This window comes from Ornithodoros turicata, chromosome 4 (genome assembly GCF_037126465.1).
Source record: "Ornithodoros turicata isolate Travis chromosome 4, ASM3712646v1, whole genome shotgun sequence".
Taxonomy (NCBI): Eukaryota; Metazoa; Arthropoda; class Arachnida; order Ixodida; family Argasidae; genus Ornithodoros; species Ornithodoros turicata.
Window position 1 is genome coordinate 38,513,593 of NC_088204.1, and position 16,044 is coordinate 38,529,636.

Genomic DNA, 16,044 nt, shown 5'->3' on the forward strand with positions numbered 1-16,044 from the left:
TTTATTGTACACACCATCAAACAAGGCCAATAAAATTTCTTTATATATAACTAGTTTGTTGAATGCCAGTATTCAAAAGCAAGCAATGGACGAGCGTCGCTAAAGTTGGAAGTAAGAACGACAAGATAAAAATTGTAATAAAATAAACACTACAGCGTCCTTGTTCCCCGAATATTCACCAGCTGAACGCGTGAAAGTGCGGGTAGTCAGACAACAATACTGGTGGTCGAATTTCTGAAGAAAAAGACTAGCAGCTTCGTTTGCGGCGGACACACAAAACTTTTCCTTAAGAACGAAGAAGAAAATAGCAGCGGCGCTCGACATCTATCATGATACCTGATAACAGCGAGACGATGTGTTTCTAGAAATGAGAAAGGTTAGTGAGATTACGGGGGGTAACCCTGAATGCTGTATCAAAATAGGACGGTATGCACAGTCTGCGTAGCATAAAAGGTGGTGGATCCTTCCGAGCGATCTGCCTGCTTCTCTGGCGGCACATGCTGCTCGAGCGGGGCGAGGGGAGTTCTGGACAGACTTCATAGGCAACTGTGCTGACATTTGTCTTAAAGTGTACGAGCAAAGCAAAGCCTCAGACAACACAGCTTCCTCCGAGATTCGAACCCGGGTTCTCGGCATGCCATGTCAGCATACAAGGGCACCTCACATTCTAACACATAGTGACCCCCAGCACTAGGAGGGCCGCCGCAGATTTGTTGGCAGAGTGGCCCGGACTTGACCCCGTTTGGGATTGCTGGTTCTGCTGCAGGTATCTTCCAAAATTTGGGCGACAGAACAGCTGGACTAGAAAGCATGGTATGCTCTCTAGTCCAGCTGATTCATTCTGATTATATATCAACTGTGAAATAGAAAGATTGTTGCATCGCGGAAAGCCGGGAAAAGGGGAGAGCAGTGACATAGTGTATAAACCCTGTTCTGAAATCGTACCATTGCCTCTACGAAGAAGGTATAAAAGAGACAGAGTGTTCCTACACGATGTGACTTTCTGTCGAAACAAGATCTCACCGCCCACTACGTCTAGTACGATGTTCGCGACAAATACATAGCACACCCCAACTTTTGCTTGTCAAACGACACGATTACATGTTATGAGGTAAATAAGGAGATGTTCTTCAGCTTGCATAATTTGATGTCAAGAATTGGCTGGCTTAGGTATCTGACTGATTTTCCCAATACTCTGCATCTATTAGTACATGACGCTGTTTTCGGAAATGGTGTCTTAAACAAAAGTTCAGCGTGAGTATGGAAAGATTTGTGTAACTTTCAGAGCGTGTATCACGATGGTCAGTCTGTATAGCGCCCAAAAACTTTATACATTCTGCACCCGTGTATCATTGCATTATACGACAAGCGCATCATGTTGGGTTGTACAACGATGGTGTGTAAAAAAATCCTGGAGTCAAAATTTTAGCAGCCTTCCACCATGTCTGAAAACGGAAGATGAGCTGAGTGACTTTTCTTTGAATGTTTCAAGTGGGTCAGGGCATATACAGACAAGCAGCAAGCAGCAAACGAGTATGTACTCTGCTGTGAATGCAAACTACCTCAAGTATACCTTTATGACTATCAAAGGCACTTCCAAATACATTCATCTATACATAACGTATCTGCCCAAGGAGACTGGAATACATAACGTACATACACGTACCCAAGACATAACGTACCCAAGGAGACTGGTATGGAATGCCTTTGTGCTATCTCACAAAACATGCGAGAGCTTCAGACAGAATTGTACATAACAAAAATATCCTACTCAAGTTATTTTACCTTAAGTGTTTTGGGAGTAACTTGGTATCTTACAAATACTTTTAAAAGGTACCTGCCTCTAACTTGTGTAGCAGTTGAATTGGTCTACAGATAATTTTGCCCCCCGATGTCCTGACCTGGCAAGATCGGATGCGGCCATCGGCGCTCTCTCTTGTACTTTCAACGCGGCCAAGGGGCCAAGACACCCGAGGCGCATTCTCCTTGGCTATGAGAACGATGTCCCCTGTCTTGACGCTGCACGATGAAAGTGGCTTGCGTATGTTCGCAGATCTCAGGTACAGGATATACTCCTTGGTCCATCTAGTCCAAAACGACTCCATCAAGCGCTCGCGGTACTTCCATCGTCGCCTCAGCTGGTTTGACGTCGAACGTACCTCGGCTACAGGCTCGTAGGGAAGGGCTGAAATACGTTTACCAACCAGGAAGTGACCAGGCGTGAGCACGGAGAGATCGTCTGGATCCTCGGAAACATAAGTCAGGGGCCGTGAGTTCAGAACGGCTTCCACCTCCGTGACAACAGTGGCAAGCTCGCTGTACGTTAGGGTGCTTTTTCCCAGTATCTTCCGTAGACACACCTTGGCGCTTTTTATTAGGCGTTCCCAAAAGCCTCCCCACCAGGCAGCGCGCTCAACGATAAACTTCCAGTTGATCCGATGTACCGTAAGGAACCCGTTCACATCTGGATCCTGCGACAGCTGGCCAACGGAACGTTCACGGGACACACTCTTGAAGGTGCGAAAATTATCAGAGTACACTGTTCCTGGCACACCTCTCCTCGATACAAATCTCTTGAAGGCCTTCAAAAAGTCTTCGGCAGTCATAGATTCTGTGAGCTCTAAATGAACTGCCCTAGTTACGGCGCAAGTGAAGATGAGGATGTAACATTTTCTTGAAACATTGCTCTCTTCATAGGCTGGCCTGTAAACGAGTGGCTCAGCATAATCGGTTCCTGTCACATCAAATGGCGCTGCAGCTGATATTCGGTCCCGAGGTAGGGGACCAGCAATCTCAGTACACGCGCGGGCTTTCGCTCGCCTGCAAACGCGACAGCCGTGCACCACCCTCTTTACCACTTGCCGTCCTCGAATGACCCAGTAGGCCTCTCGTAGGTCAGTCAGTGTTCCTTGGACGCCAGCGTGCAACAACCGTAAGTGAGTCTGCCTGATAATCATGGCTGTGATAGGGTGGTTCGAGGGCAAGACTATAGGATGCTTGACTGCATCAGGAAAGACACCGTACTGGAGACGTCCTTGCATGCGGAGGATCCCTTCGTCGTCGTGAAACAAGGAGGCGTTCCGAAGAGAAGTGTGGGTGGTAGGCTGCAACCCAAAAGCCTCACGTTGAGCATTTCTAATCCAATAGTGCTCTGCCGCATTAATCTCTTCTGAACTTGGCATACCCCTGTCCTTGAGAGAAGGGCTCCTGCTGTTGTGGATAAACTGTAGCACCCATGACGTAACCCGGAGCAGTCTGGAGAACGAGCTGTACTTTCGTACTTGCAGGATGGGCTCGTTGATCACTGTCATCACTGCGAGAACGTCGGGGGTCTTAGCCTCGGAGTAGACATCTCCTGGAGCATTGGCTGTAGAGCGCCAACCTGGCGGCCAGGATTCAGGACTGCACAGCCAACTCGGGCCATTCCACCAACACGTAGTGTCCAGAAGGCGTCGGCATGACACACCCCTCGTCAAAAGGTCGGCAGGATTGTCGGGACCAGGGCAGTGTCTCCATTGGCGGGTTTGCGTAGAAGATTGAATCTCCGCAACGCGGTTCCGTACAAAAGGTTTCCACGCCGAGGGAGATCCGTGGATCCAATGCAAAGCAACCTCCGAGTCTGTCCACAAGATGGCTTCCACATCTAAAAGGAATAACGTCTGCCGGACAAACTTAAGCAGTCGTGAGGCTAGAACGGCGCCCATCAACTCGAGGCGTGGGAGGGACATTGCTTTCACCGGGGCGACTCTGGTTTTGGCCAGCAAAAGACATGCTTCCAATCGGCCTTCGCCACGTTGAGAAACCAAGTAAACAGCTGCTCCGTATGCCTTGGTGCTGGCATCGCCGAAAACATGCAGGCTCCTCGCAACCTCCGTCAACGGAGCTGTGGCACCTGTTAGCTTCCGAGGTAGCCGGAAACGAGCCAGCGTAGGCACCTCTTGACACCAATTACTCCATACAGACCTTATGTTGTCAGGAAGGAGATCGTCCCACTGAAGCTTAGCAAGCCAGATGCCTTGCAGTAAGATCTTGGCCGTAACGACGAACGGCGCCACGTAGCCCAGAGGATCAAAAATCCGAGAAACAGCCTGAAGCACGTAACGCTTAGTGGCACCCGGACGTTCCAGAAAATCGGATAATGATTTCATGGAGAGCTGTATCTCATCAGAGTCGATATCCCAATTGAGTCCGAGCACCTTTTTAAGGGAAGTGGTGGATGATGAAGCAGTGCCTTCCGCTTGAAATAACTTCCACAGGGTGCTGTCGTTGCTGGTCCATTTGACGAGCTTCATCCCAGCTTCAATAAGGATGTCACGCGATTCACGGTAGAGCGTATTTCCTTCGTCAACGGAATCCACGCCGACAACCAGGTCATCCACATAAAAGTGACTTGATAGAAGAGAAGCCGTTCGAGGATATCGTGAAACCACAGATTGCAAATGATGTCGGATAGTGGCGGCCAACAAAAACGGGCTGGACTTTGCGCCGAACGGTACCCGCATCATTCTCCAAGTCTCAATAGGAGGCAAAGCCTCGTCTGCCTTCGGCGCAGTGGCGTACCAAAGAAAGCGCAAAGAATCGCGATCCTGTGGATCGAGTACGATCTGTAAAAATGCTTTTTCGACGTCAGCTGTAAGAGCTATTTGATATGCCCTGAACTGAAGGAGCAAGTCTAGAACATCCGGGTTCAAGTTGGGTCCAGCGTGAAGAGCTTCATTTAAAGAGACTGCACCAGATGACTTTGACGAAGCGTCGAATACAATGCGTACTTTAGTCGTCTCCCGATCTCTTCGTATGACAGCATGATGAGGCATGTAATATATAGGCCCTCCACCGGTGTTCTCCGTCTCAAGTACGCGCTCCGCATGTCCATTTAGCAGATATTGACGAATCGTAGAGTCGTACTCTTCCATTAGACTGGGATCCGGTAGCAGCTTCTTGGTGGTGTAACTCAACCGTCGGAACGCGAGCACCTTGTTATCGCCCAGCATGTGACGCTTCTCCAGGTTCCAGGGGAGACGGACCATATATCGCCCGTTCTGTAGGCATGCTGAAGTGCTAAACTCTTGAAGAATGGGGTCAGTGTAGGAACTGGACGTTGAACACTGGTCCGTGATTCCTAGATGCTCGAGGTCCCAAAATGCCTGTAGTTGCGAATATATCCTGTCGGTATCAACCTCGACATCCGTTTCCACGCCAATCTTCATAACTTGAATATCGTGTCGTCCCTTCATGCCATCGGACGAACAGACTCCTTGGATGGTCCACCCGAAAATGGTTTCAGCTACAACAAGATGTTTCGAAAGTCGAACAGTTTGTCCAGTGACGACCTGCCAGTAATAATCTGAACCAATCAGGAGAGAAATCTCGACAGGCGCCGAAAACGGTTCATCAGCTAGCTGAAGGCCCATATCTTTCAGTTGTTTGGACATGTCGAAGGGTAAAGACGGGAGGCTGTCAGTGCAAATCTGGTCGTACTCGATTGCATCCATCACAAGTGTGTGAGAAGCGTCCTGGCTTCGCAATAAAAGTTGTACACAACGGTGTTGTGTTCGAGCGGATGTGACATTCCCAAGGGTGTGGATTCGTAGATCTTCTGACCGTACGTCTTTACATTCCATGCGTTTTGATATGTCGGCGCGAATGAAACTTCTTTGACTTCCCCCGTCAAACAAGACCCTGATGAGCTGTTTTCGTCCACGTGGTCCCACAAGCCAAACTTTAGCTGTTTGCAGAAGGACTTCTGAGCACTTTGGAGTCTTCGAAACTTCTGATGAAGAAAATGAGGTAACTACGTCCTCAACAACCGTTGTAACCGAAGTTTGATTCTGAGCAGGCACTGAAGGACCTGGACATAACTGCGTAAGGTGTCGTCTGTTACACTTTCCACAATGAAGCCTCCAGCAGACCCGGCAATCCTTGGACAAGTGGGACCTCTTTCCACAAAGAAAGCATCTGCCTTCTCGACGAAGGATGATTCTTTTTTCCTCAGGAGTGAGTATGGCCGTACAACTTTCAAGCGCATGATCTTTTGACTTGCACCGGAACACAGCTCTGCTGCGTAACAGTTGCCGCTAAAGATGACGCGGAAAACGAGAGCGATGATTTTCGTTGAACACCACTTCCTCCTTCTGTTTCGGTCGCGATCCAACGTTGTCTAATGCTGCGTCTCTGCGAAGGCGTTCACGGCATTCGATTTCTTTGTTCAAAAAATCCATAAGATCTGACAAGCTTTCAGGAGCGAGGGTCGCGTCTCTTCCGTGCATACGATAGTACTCGAGCTCAAGCTCATGAGGAATCTTGCGCACAATTGCTCGACGAACAGCGACGTCATATTGACTCGTCGGAATGCCTAAAGCTTGCAGATTTCGAACCCGAGCAGTTACAGTCCATGTAAGTCTCGTAACCCTCGGACATCCTGAAAGTCCGTAACGGGCTTAAAGGAGCATGGAAATGATCGGAATAAAATATGACGGGAGAAGTAGAAATTATGATTCTGAGCCCTGTGATACTATTCGCACAAAAGTTTGAGCGTAGCGCGCAATCCTGGAGCGCGAGGGAGCTTTGAATCTCGCGGCAGAAATGCCCCCTCACTCGGCTGTCAGCCGCTGACGTCATGTGACCGCGCCGTCTTTTTCTTTATTTTTGCGATTTCACCGGCGCGCGCTGGCAAGCCGACCGGGAAGGAAGCGTTGTTGCTCATCGGACGCCGTGCGAAGGACAGGTGATGATTGAACACTCTTTAGGCGACACGTCTGCTCTCTTCTCGACGAAACGTTTTATGGAGTTGGAGGCTAAGTTCCTCGAGCTTCGATTTCGCCACACGAATGTACCGGAGGCTGGTAAGTGATGCTGCTAAGTGTGAACGAACATTCGGATTGAAATATAGTGCTTCTTCTTATTTACAAATGCATAGTCATGAAGACGCGGCGCAGTGACCAGTGTTTTCACTTGGAGATGTTGCCGACCATCATGACTTCTCCGTGTTGTGGTCAACACTATGGCTCTGAACCGCAGGGACACTGGCTCTCTGAGGCGAAAGAGCGGACCGATGAACGCATAGCTGTGTAACATTGCGCTTACCATATCTTGTGATACCAGGAGCGTAACGTCTCCACAAACACTACAACATGAATACCAAAATAAAGTTAGTAAAGTTCATCTGCTAGCGATCTGTGGAAACCCCAAAATACATGGTCAAATAATCATTTTCTTTTTTGAATGGTCATACGCAGAATACAACACTGGCACATGGAATAAATCTCCACTGACAGAACGTATTTAGTCGTATCACATATATAGATATGCTGCACACACAGGCACAATACTGTTCACTAATGAACGACACCTCAGCACAATCGGAACAGAAATCACAACCGCGTACGATCCACCTCAACCCGGGCCGTCACTGCAACACAGAGGCCTGGCTACACCTTTTACACTGCCCGCAGTCTTGTTTTATGCAAAACTTACGAGACAAATCATGTAAGAACGCAAGTGAATGTCAAACGCAAATAAATAGCAACAGCGTCTCAGTCGGTAAGTTGCCATGATTCCTGAGCTAGCAGACGATTCTGGCGGGAAGCGGACGCTTCCGGCAGCCAATGAAGTCCTCGGACGCCTGACGTCACCACACGCCAGACTCGGCTTGGGGGAGACTGTCGCCGCAGAGCGCATTCTTCCAAACTAATTTTCTCAGAAATTCGCGCTTTTCGAAGGAAATATTTCCGTAACAGTTTATGAAGGTAGTATGTTCATATCAAGCGGTGAAAAAATATATGTTCCAAATGATTTCCATCTCCTTTAAGATCGAATAATGAGTCCAGATGATCGTGATAAGAAGCTCGTCCTTGCCGAAGCGTGCCTTTAGGATGTCAACAGCAGTGACATAATTTTGATCAGTGATGGTCAAACCTTCGATGGCCGTAGCAGCAGATCCAGACACAAGCGACACGAGATATTTAAGCTTGTTGACTTGCGAAAGCCGTGAGTTGTCGTGTATGCTTGCTCTGAACTGGTCCCAAAACCCTTGCCATTTTGAAAGCTCACCATTGAAAGTGTCGATATGAAGCTTGGTCAAACTGACTCCATCACTAGCACCGTGCCCATGTTGCGGTGAAGCCTGATGACCGTCGCGGTGGTTGTTTGAAACTGGACCTGCAGTTGTCGACAACGCCCTGCGGACCTGTACCGTGATAGTCGTGATAGATTCAAGATATCGATCGCAGGCTGTGCATTCGTCTTCTAAAAGGTTTTCCTCGATGATACCCTGTATTCGGCCATCCAGCTGTGCCAAGGTCGCTGCTTTAGATTCTAGGAATGTCAGCTTTGATGTGAGCTGATCGTGAGGCAAAGGAGTCGTAGCCAAAAGAGCTGTGAGGTCCGAAATGGTGCGTGTCACAGTTCCCCGACAAGCAGTGCGTAGCTTCTTCAACCTCTCCAAGTCCTCCATAACGATTCCGACGATGACGCTCTGCTCCGCCCTATAGTCCAGTCAGTACTTCCTGATCAGGTAAGACCCGCTTCCCGGGTTTCGGCACCAAATTGTAACAAGAAGAGAGGACGTCTGTTCAAGGGTACTGCAAAACGTTTAATGAATATGAAGATGGCGGAAGAATGTCAAGTCACGAGATCCGTGCCATGGTTTTACGCGATATGATGTCATCTTTCTTTACAGCAGTATTCAGTATCTTGACTTGAATAGTTTTTTAGTATCTTGTACAAGCTTGGATCCATGATATATTGCAGCAGAGAAAGTCCACTCCATTCCACCCTTTTATTTATTCCTTGCTTTTTTTTCTTCGAGTTATATGTGGCTAGGCGAACATTCCCTCGAAGAAAGTATGTAACTACAAGGTCACTAATTACCTAAAATTCATTAATTGTCCTCTTTAATTAGGGAATTTCGCGCAGAAGCAATGTAGCAGAACGAGAGGTATTCCTTATGTCCCGAAGAAAATTATCTTCCGATTATACCAAGAAGGAATCGAAAGGCATTGAAACACTGCCTTTACCACAACATTCCAAAACGCGAACTCGTCCGTCCGTCGTAATCATATCTCCGAAGCGTGACGTATCAGCACGCCCACATTTTTTTTCTTTCTCCCCTTGTACTATCTGCTTCAATTTCGGCCATCGCGCTCCCCCTGTGCTCTTTGCGCATGGGTCACATGGCCTTGAGGGCGCAAGAAGCGGCAGCGGGTCGAGCCCTTGGTAGCCACCTATTGGCAGGCCCGTCGTCACGACCCGGTTTCAGTCGCACACCATTCATTCTAGCTCACCATAGTAATGCCGAGTCAACAACTCATGCCAAGGCGGACACCCTCGCAGCATCATGGCGAGTGGTGATCATTTGGTGGCAACTTTTCTTTTTTTTCTCTCTTTTTCTTTTTTTGCCAGATCCCGAGCAGTCAAGCAATCTTGCATGTTCGCGTGGCACTTTCCGTGCGCCCGGAATTTCCCAGCTATTACTTCCGGTCCGGTCTCGAAACGATCGAGCAACGGGTTGCCCAACTATATCCGGTGTCGTCAAGTCCGCACTGCAACGGTGGCGAGTGCTCTGATTGGACCGCACGTCGAAGTTCACGTGATTTAGCAGACGACGGAACCCGAAGACAGGCGACCACGATGGCCCTAGCGTGATCCAAGTGTACGAACTCTGCCCTGATTCAGAAGGGATGAGGCGAGCCTGATCCTGATCCTAAAACCGCCAGATCCCTGGCACTCATTTTCGGGTGGCAGCTGTCACATGATCCAGCTCCGGAGCCGACCTAGCAATTTCCGAGCGCCAGGCAGTGTTGTAATTAAATGACCGCCACAATTCGCCATAAGTAGTGAAAACATTATTTCCCTTTATTTCTCCTAAGTGCCGCTAGGGTGATTCTCTTCCCGATTCAGCGGTCGAAGTGGCGTTCCAGTTAACTCTGCTTCGAGCTGTACTTCCTTCAACTCGCCAGAGAGGGTCACGTGGGTTCCTGACTGCTGCTCATCCGGTGCTCGAAATGTTCTGTAGCACGGGGTATGCGGTCCGTTGATTTGCACAGCTTCCTTTGTTCCCCTGCTTACTAATAATTCTCCTTAGAGATGTAACATATAGGACTAATATAAATATGAGAGCTGATGCACGAGATCTATATTAAAGAAGCTTGATCGTAGTTGGATAGAAATGACACGACACTCGGTGTGTACAAATGAGATCGCGTTCAAGAAGTGATCTGAACGGAGAGGTATCCCGAAAATGAATTTTATTGGTATGCACGTTGCTGACGGGAGAAGCACTATCTTCGGAAGGTCATTGAAGTCCGCATCATGATTCACGGAAAAGGATTGATTGATTGATTGATTATGTGTTTAATGGCACAAAGGCAACAAAGGCCATAGAGCGCCAAAACTATGCTGAGTGTGTCGGAGACGATTATGGGAAAGATGATGTGAGAGAGAGTGTGGTAGTTAAAACCTATCTACAGGTATGAGCGATGATTGATTGACCAGGATAGGAGAGAGGATAGCAAGCGAGCATGGCAGTTAAAAGCTATCTACAAGTGTGACAAGATATTTACATGAGGAGTTCGGTGATAATGGATAAAAGCGGAGCAATGCTTATCATCTACATCTGACTAAGAAACCCACACGTGGTCAAAAATTTGATTACGTTATCAAACGGCACAAGAGGGGTGTCACCCAGTAGAAGGGCTGGGTGGAGTGGGACATGGTATCTGTAGAATGCGGTGAAATACTGTTGGCGTTGGTGTTCGAAGTGAGGGCAGGATGCCAGTACGTGCAAGACAGTCAAGCTGTCACCGCAGTGCGCACAAGCTGGCGGATCCTGACCTCTGAGTAGGTGGTGATGCGTGAGCCATGTGTGTCCAATCCTCAATCTCGCGTAAAGAACTTCGGATGGTCTGTTGATGTGTTCAGTCCGATGCGGGGGAGAAACGTGTGGCTGTGTGAGGTGTAGCTTGTTATTTTCTTCCATGTCCCACTCCTGCTGCCACTGTGTGCAGACAGCTCTCTTTAACACTGGCAGGATGTCTTGGTAGGGTAGTCCTAGAGCTGACTCCTCTTGTGCCAACGCTCGCCGAGCCTCACGGTCGGCTCGTTCATTCCCCGGGATCCCAGTGTGGCTGGGGACCCAGCAGAGACAGATTGAAAAGCCTCGGGAACAAAGTTGGGTCGCAAGCGCTCGTACTCGCTTGACGAGGTGATTCTTGCTGTCATAGCATGGTGGTGGTGGTGGTGGTGGTCATAGCATGAAAGCAGCGCACGCACAGAGCTTAGCGAATCGGAATAAATCACTGAATTTTGAAGGTCGTTTTGTTGAATGTGCCGCAGAGCCAGGAGAATCGCGTAAAGCTCTGCGGTGAAAACTGTGGCGTTCGTGTTCAGGCGTGCCGTCATAATAGAATCACCTTCAAGGGCAACGGCCGCCACACCATTGCTTACTTTAGTCCCATCAGTGTAGATTGCATGGTGGTTCCCGAAGTTATGGTGAAGTTACGGAAAAGGAGCATGGTGGGAGTGGTATGTTCTGTGGCTGGAACATTTAGCGGTGAAAGATTAAAGTCACTGGAAAGAGCCTGTTCTTTCACATTTAGCGGGACGGCGGAAAACAAACAAACCTCAAGCGCCTTCAGAGGACATCGACAGTTCAGACGATATGTTGGTTTCATGCATTCATACTGTTTGCAAGCTTTTTCTAGGGGTTGTTCAGCCGGTCAGCGTGTTTTCTGAACGTCTGAACTGTATTAACAGAACGCATAAAAGAAAAGTAAAGGAGGAGGTCCTTTTTGTAACCTTCTTCGAGACCTGAGAAGTGGGCGCTTTGTTACTATATTTGCTTTCCACTATGATGACCTACACAATGCCTGGAGCCCTGTCACTCACATGGAAAATATCTCTATGTTCGGATCGGATCACTTCTTGAACGCGATCGACATCAATAATACCTTTCCTTGCAAACTTCACTTCTGACTCAGTTGCAGGATTGGATTCCCGCACACCCAAAAACCGCTCAGCCTTCCTCCTCTCCGTGACAAACAGAGGAATCGTGTCCTTTCAAGTATCCCGCTTTCGGTGGTTCTGGGCGCTCGGATGAAAAGAGCTTTTGGGGGATATGGGTCACTGCCACCCGCGTGCCCAGATCAACCGAAAGCTTAGAACTTCCGAACATTTTTTCGGATGAAATGAGCTTTTGGTTGATTTGGGACGTCGGTGGAAATAGGCATTTGGAGGATATGAGACCTAACCTGCGGGATGACATTTCCCATTCTCATCCCATTTTCAACAACGGCTTCAACCTTGGTCATTCCTAAAACCACTTCCCTATCATCAGCTCTGACTCAAAACGGCACCTACTGTAATTTCACGCGTATTAGCCGCACCGCAGATAAGCCGCAGGACGCGTTTTTTGGGACGTTTTCAAAATTTTCTGGCAGATAAGCCGCCCCGCAGATAAGCCGCGGGCAATACAAGACGACTGATTTGTGCGACAAAGGAGACCATAGAGAAGGCCATAAACCCTGTGGTCCATACTCCGGAATCGGCATAGTGTACAACAGAGGAGGTCAGTTCTGGAGTTCTACCAAGATCGGATTGTGCCCTTGCCAGGTGTTTTTCGTGGACTGATGGGTCAGTGATCTTCCAGAAGACGTGAATCACTGTCACCACTTTCCTTAAAGCTGCTTGGGGGAATGCACCAGGAAGATCAATCTACTCGAATGTGGACCCGTCCCTGTTACGCACTGTTCGTCCATAGGCAGGGCAGTGCTGTTCCGGAGACACTGTCGGCCCTATCGTTAAAATCGGCGTATGGGGAAAATACCAGGAAAAAATAGTCATCAGATAAGCCGCACTGGTGGATAAGCCGCAGGGCGCCCGTGAGAAAAAAAAAATCGCGCATAAGCCGCGGCTAATACGCGTGAAAATACGGTAATTGTTCGGCCTTTCGATAAGTAGGGTGAGTAGCCGAGTGAATGACCTGGGACAACTGATGACTATTTTGGAAGAAATCATATACTGTGCTCCTGTGTCAGTGAACAAGCGTGGTCATTATACAGTTCTTGAAATAGAACGGTACAGAAAGTTGCAGGTGAAGCAAAAAGAAAGAAAAGAAAATCCTACAGATCTTGTCATCGATATCCTATGTAGGGGTAAATTCATTTGTCATTAACTGGGTTTAAGTTATTTCTGTATAGCAAACGATTCAGACGGTTGCTTGTTCAAATCACGTTCGGGTCACCAAATGTAGAGAAACACCATCTCCTCTGCAATTCATTCAGTGGGTGGTACAAGTCATTCACTAGTATTCGCCCACGGGGCACTTTCTTTTTTGGTAGTAAACATTCTGTAGATTTTTTTTTTCTCTAGCCAGTCTATTTCTGAGCACCAAATGCTACGCATTCCAATTATTCGATTTCTGATACAAGAGTCAGGAAACTTTTTTTATAATCTTATGAAAAAAAAAAAAAGCCCCATTCAGGGTCTTCTGTCTCTTTGGCCTTTCCATTTTCGGCCTTTTGACTTTCGGCCTTTTGACTTTCGGCCTTATGACAGTACGGCGTGATGATGTTTCGGCCTTTTGGCTTTCGGCCTTATGATAGTTCAACGTTACGATTTTTCGGCCTTTTGGCATTCGGCCTTCTGATAGTTCGGCGTTATGATTTTCGGTCTTCTGATAGGCTTCCCACAACAGTACATGTGGTCGAGGGTGGTCCTCTGAAACCCGTGCCGTAATGCCTCGGTAGTGGAGTACACTGTTGTTTTTATATGCTGTAGCATATCATGGACATTTGGTCGAAAGCCATTTGATCGAACGCCGTTTGATCGAAACGGCAGCGGTCGTTTGATCGATTTTTTTATTGGTTCGCTTGTAGCGTTGATGTAACAAAAAACAAGAAGAAAAACAAAAGAAGCGTCAGTCCTAGATGCTGTTATCCTAGGGAACATTTAACTCTGTGTGATACGCTTGCCCATAAACACATTCATCATCCTAACCCACTTCTTCGCATCCAGAAAGCGGTCCAAGGGCCTGGGTTGTTCACCCTCTCCCGTTAGGTTTTTCCTCTCTGACAGATAGTGACAGACTGCATGCCTTTCACCCCTAGTCCCCCAACACTTTGTCAAATAATAATTGACGTCAATTGTCAAATAACAAACAACTTTGACAAATAAATAAATAAATGCCATTCTTGAATGGTTTATTCGCGTCGAACGTGGACAAAATTTAACAATGTATTATTAATGTTTGTAGTCAATAACTGACATTGTATAGGAGAAAAAACAGTTTTAGTTTATTTACTTTGCGCCTATGTGCAAGTGAATCTAAATTTGGTTCTTGCAACATACATGGAACCGAAGAGGACCCTCGAAACCCAGACAATATAAGCCGGGGAGCTGATCTTTGTACTTTGTCTACTTTTTCCTTCTTCTGCTTCTTCATTTTTTTTTTTTTTTTGCGTGCATGTGTAGGGATTCCAGACTGCAGATGCATACTCTAACCAAGGTTGAACTAAGGTTTTATATGGCTGTTAATTTAATATCATTATTTTGTACCATGACCAAACTTCCTTCAAGTGGCTTTCACGCACATATGGCTATCCCATTTCAGATGGCTCCCTTTAAATTTGTCGCCAGCAATGAAAAGGGTGCCCAGAAGAGGTGGGATTCCGTGCCACTATATCCAACGTGCCATTACATCCAACGCGCCGTTACATCCAAAAACGAGCCGTTACGTCCAACTTGCTGTTACATCCATCGTGCCGTTACATCCAACGAGACGTTACATCCACCGTGCCGTTACATCCAACGAGACGTTACATCCATTTTTGCCCACTACATCCACGGGCCAGTGCATCCGACGAGCCAGTACATCCAACGAGTCATCACATCCATCGTGCCGGTACGTCCAACGAGTCATTACATCCACGGACACGAAACACTCGGTAAATGTTCTTGTGGGCGTTCTGTGCTTGTTACGCAGCGCCTTCCATTGACCATCTCAAACGCGGTTCATTCCAACATCGCTGTTCTGTACTTTTTTGTCGCACCTACGTCAGTGGCCAGCAAGTGCTGAGGTCTTTTCAAACTTAGGAGGAGAGCCTATAGATGAGTGGTCCTTAGGCGAATGTCGCTGTTCTGAGCTTTATTGCCAATGATCTCCTTCACCTATGAGATAGCGTCCTGGGGGCGCGGACAATTGCTCACTGGACAATTGCTCACCGGACAGTTGCTCACCGGACAATTGCTCACCAAAAAAACTGCTGAGGCCGGACAATTGCTCACCCCAGAACCGTTGAATCCGGACAATTACTCGTCGCCTCTTTCACCACACTTATATTGTGATTGTATTTCGCGTTTATGGCGCTTGATTTTTTTTTTATGTTAGCTGAGCTTCTGTTTTAGCTGTCTAAGTTGTTTCAAATAGATCTAGGAAATCCACCAGCGAAGAGGCTGAGGCGAGAGGTCGTCCACTTGCAGGCACGCCTGAAGCGTCTTTGTCAGAACCTGCGTCCATGGGGGTGGACAGCAAAGTGCTTCCAGGGGGCAAAGCATGCATCCATCTCACCTCCTTCCCTGGGGCGGACGCTGGGGACTGTGCGGGTGTTCACAGGTTCATATTATTAGAAAAAAATCATGACCAAAGGGTGCAAAATTTTCACAAGTGACCTTGCTCCCCTCTCGGTACGCCCATGTCTGCGTCACCAGGATCTTCCAAGACACAAGCTGGGGGAGATCTAAGAACATTTGCTGCACCGCTTGTATTGTACAAATTGCGTCTGTTCTTTCTGTTTATTTTGCGGAGTACAGACAACGCGACAAGATCATGAAGCAGTTCTGCAATGTCTGCTACCTTCTCCTAAAAGTGAAATAAATAAATAAAAAGGAAGAGCCGTCTTTCTGCAGAACGAAACTTCAAATCTCAGTTCTTTCTTCTTCTCACTGATCAGGCCATATCTTCTGTTTTGTCGACCAACTCGTGGAGTGGTAAAAGTTGTTTGGATTTCTGTAAAACGCTAACAACTTGGGGCAGCGTCAATGGGAACTTGA

The 16,044-nt window shown here is 47.7% G+C and overlaps 1 protein-coding gene across 1 annotated transcript; it reads right to left on the minus strand.

The window, feature by feature from the left end:
* Positions 1-1,826: 1,826 nt before the first annotated feature.
* On the minus strand, positions 1,827-5,492 carry LOC135392351 (uncharacterized). The gene has a single exon (XM_064623067.1). The coding sequence runs from the start codon at positions 5,490-5,492 to the stop codon at positions 1,827-1,829; it is 3,666 nt and encodes a 1,221-aa protein (XP_064479137.1).
* Between the last annotated feature and the right edge of the window lie 10,552 nt (positions 5,493-16,044).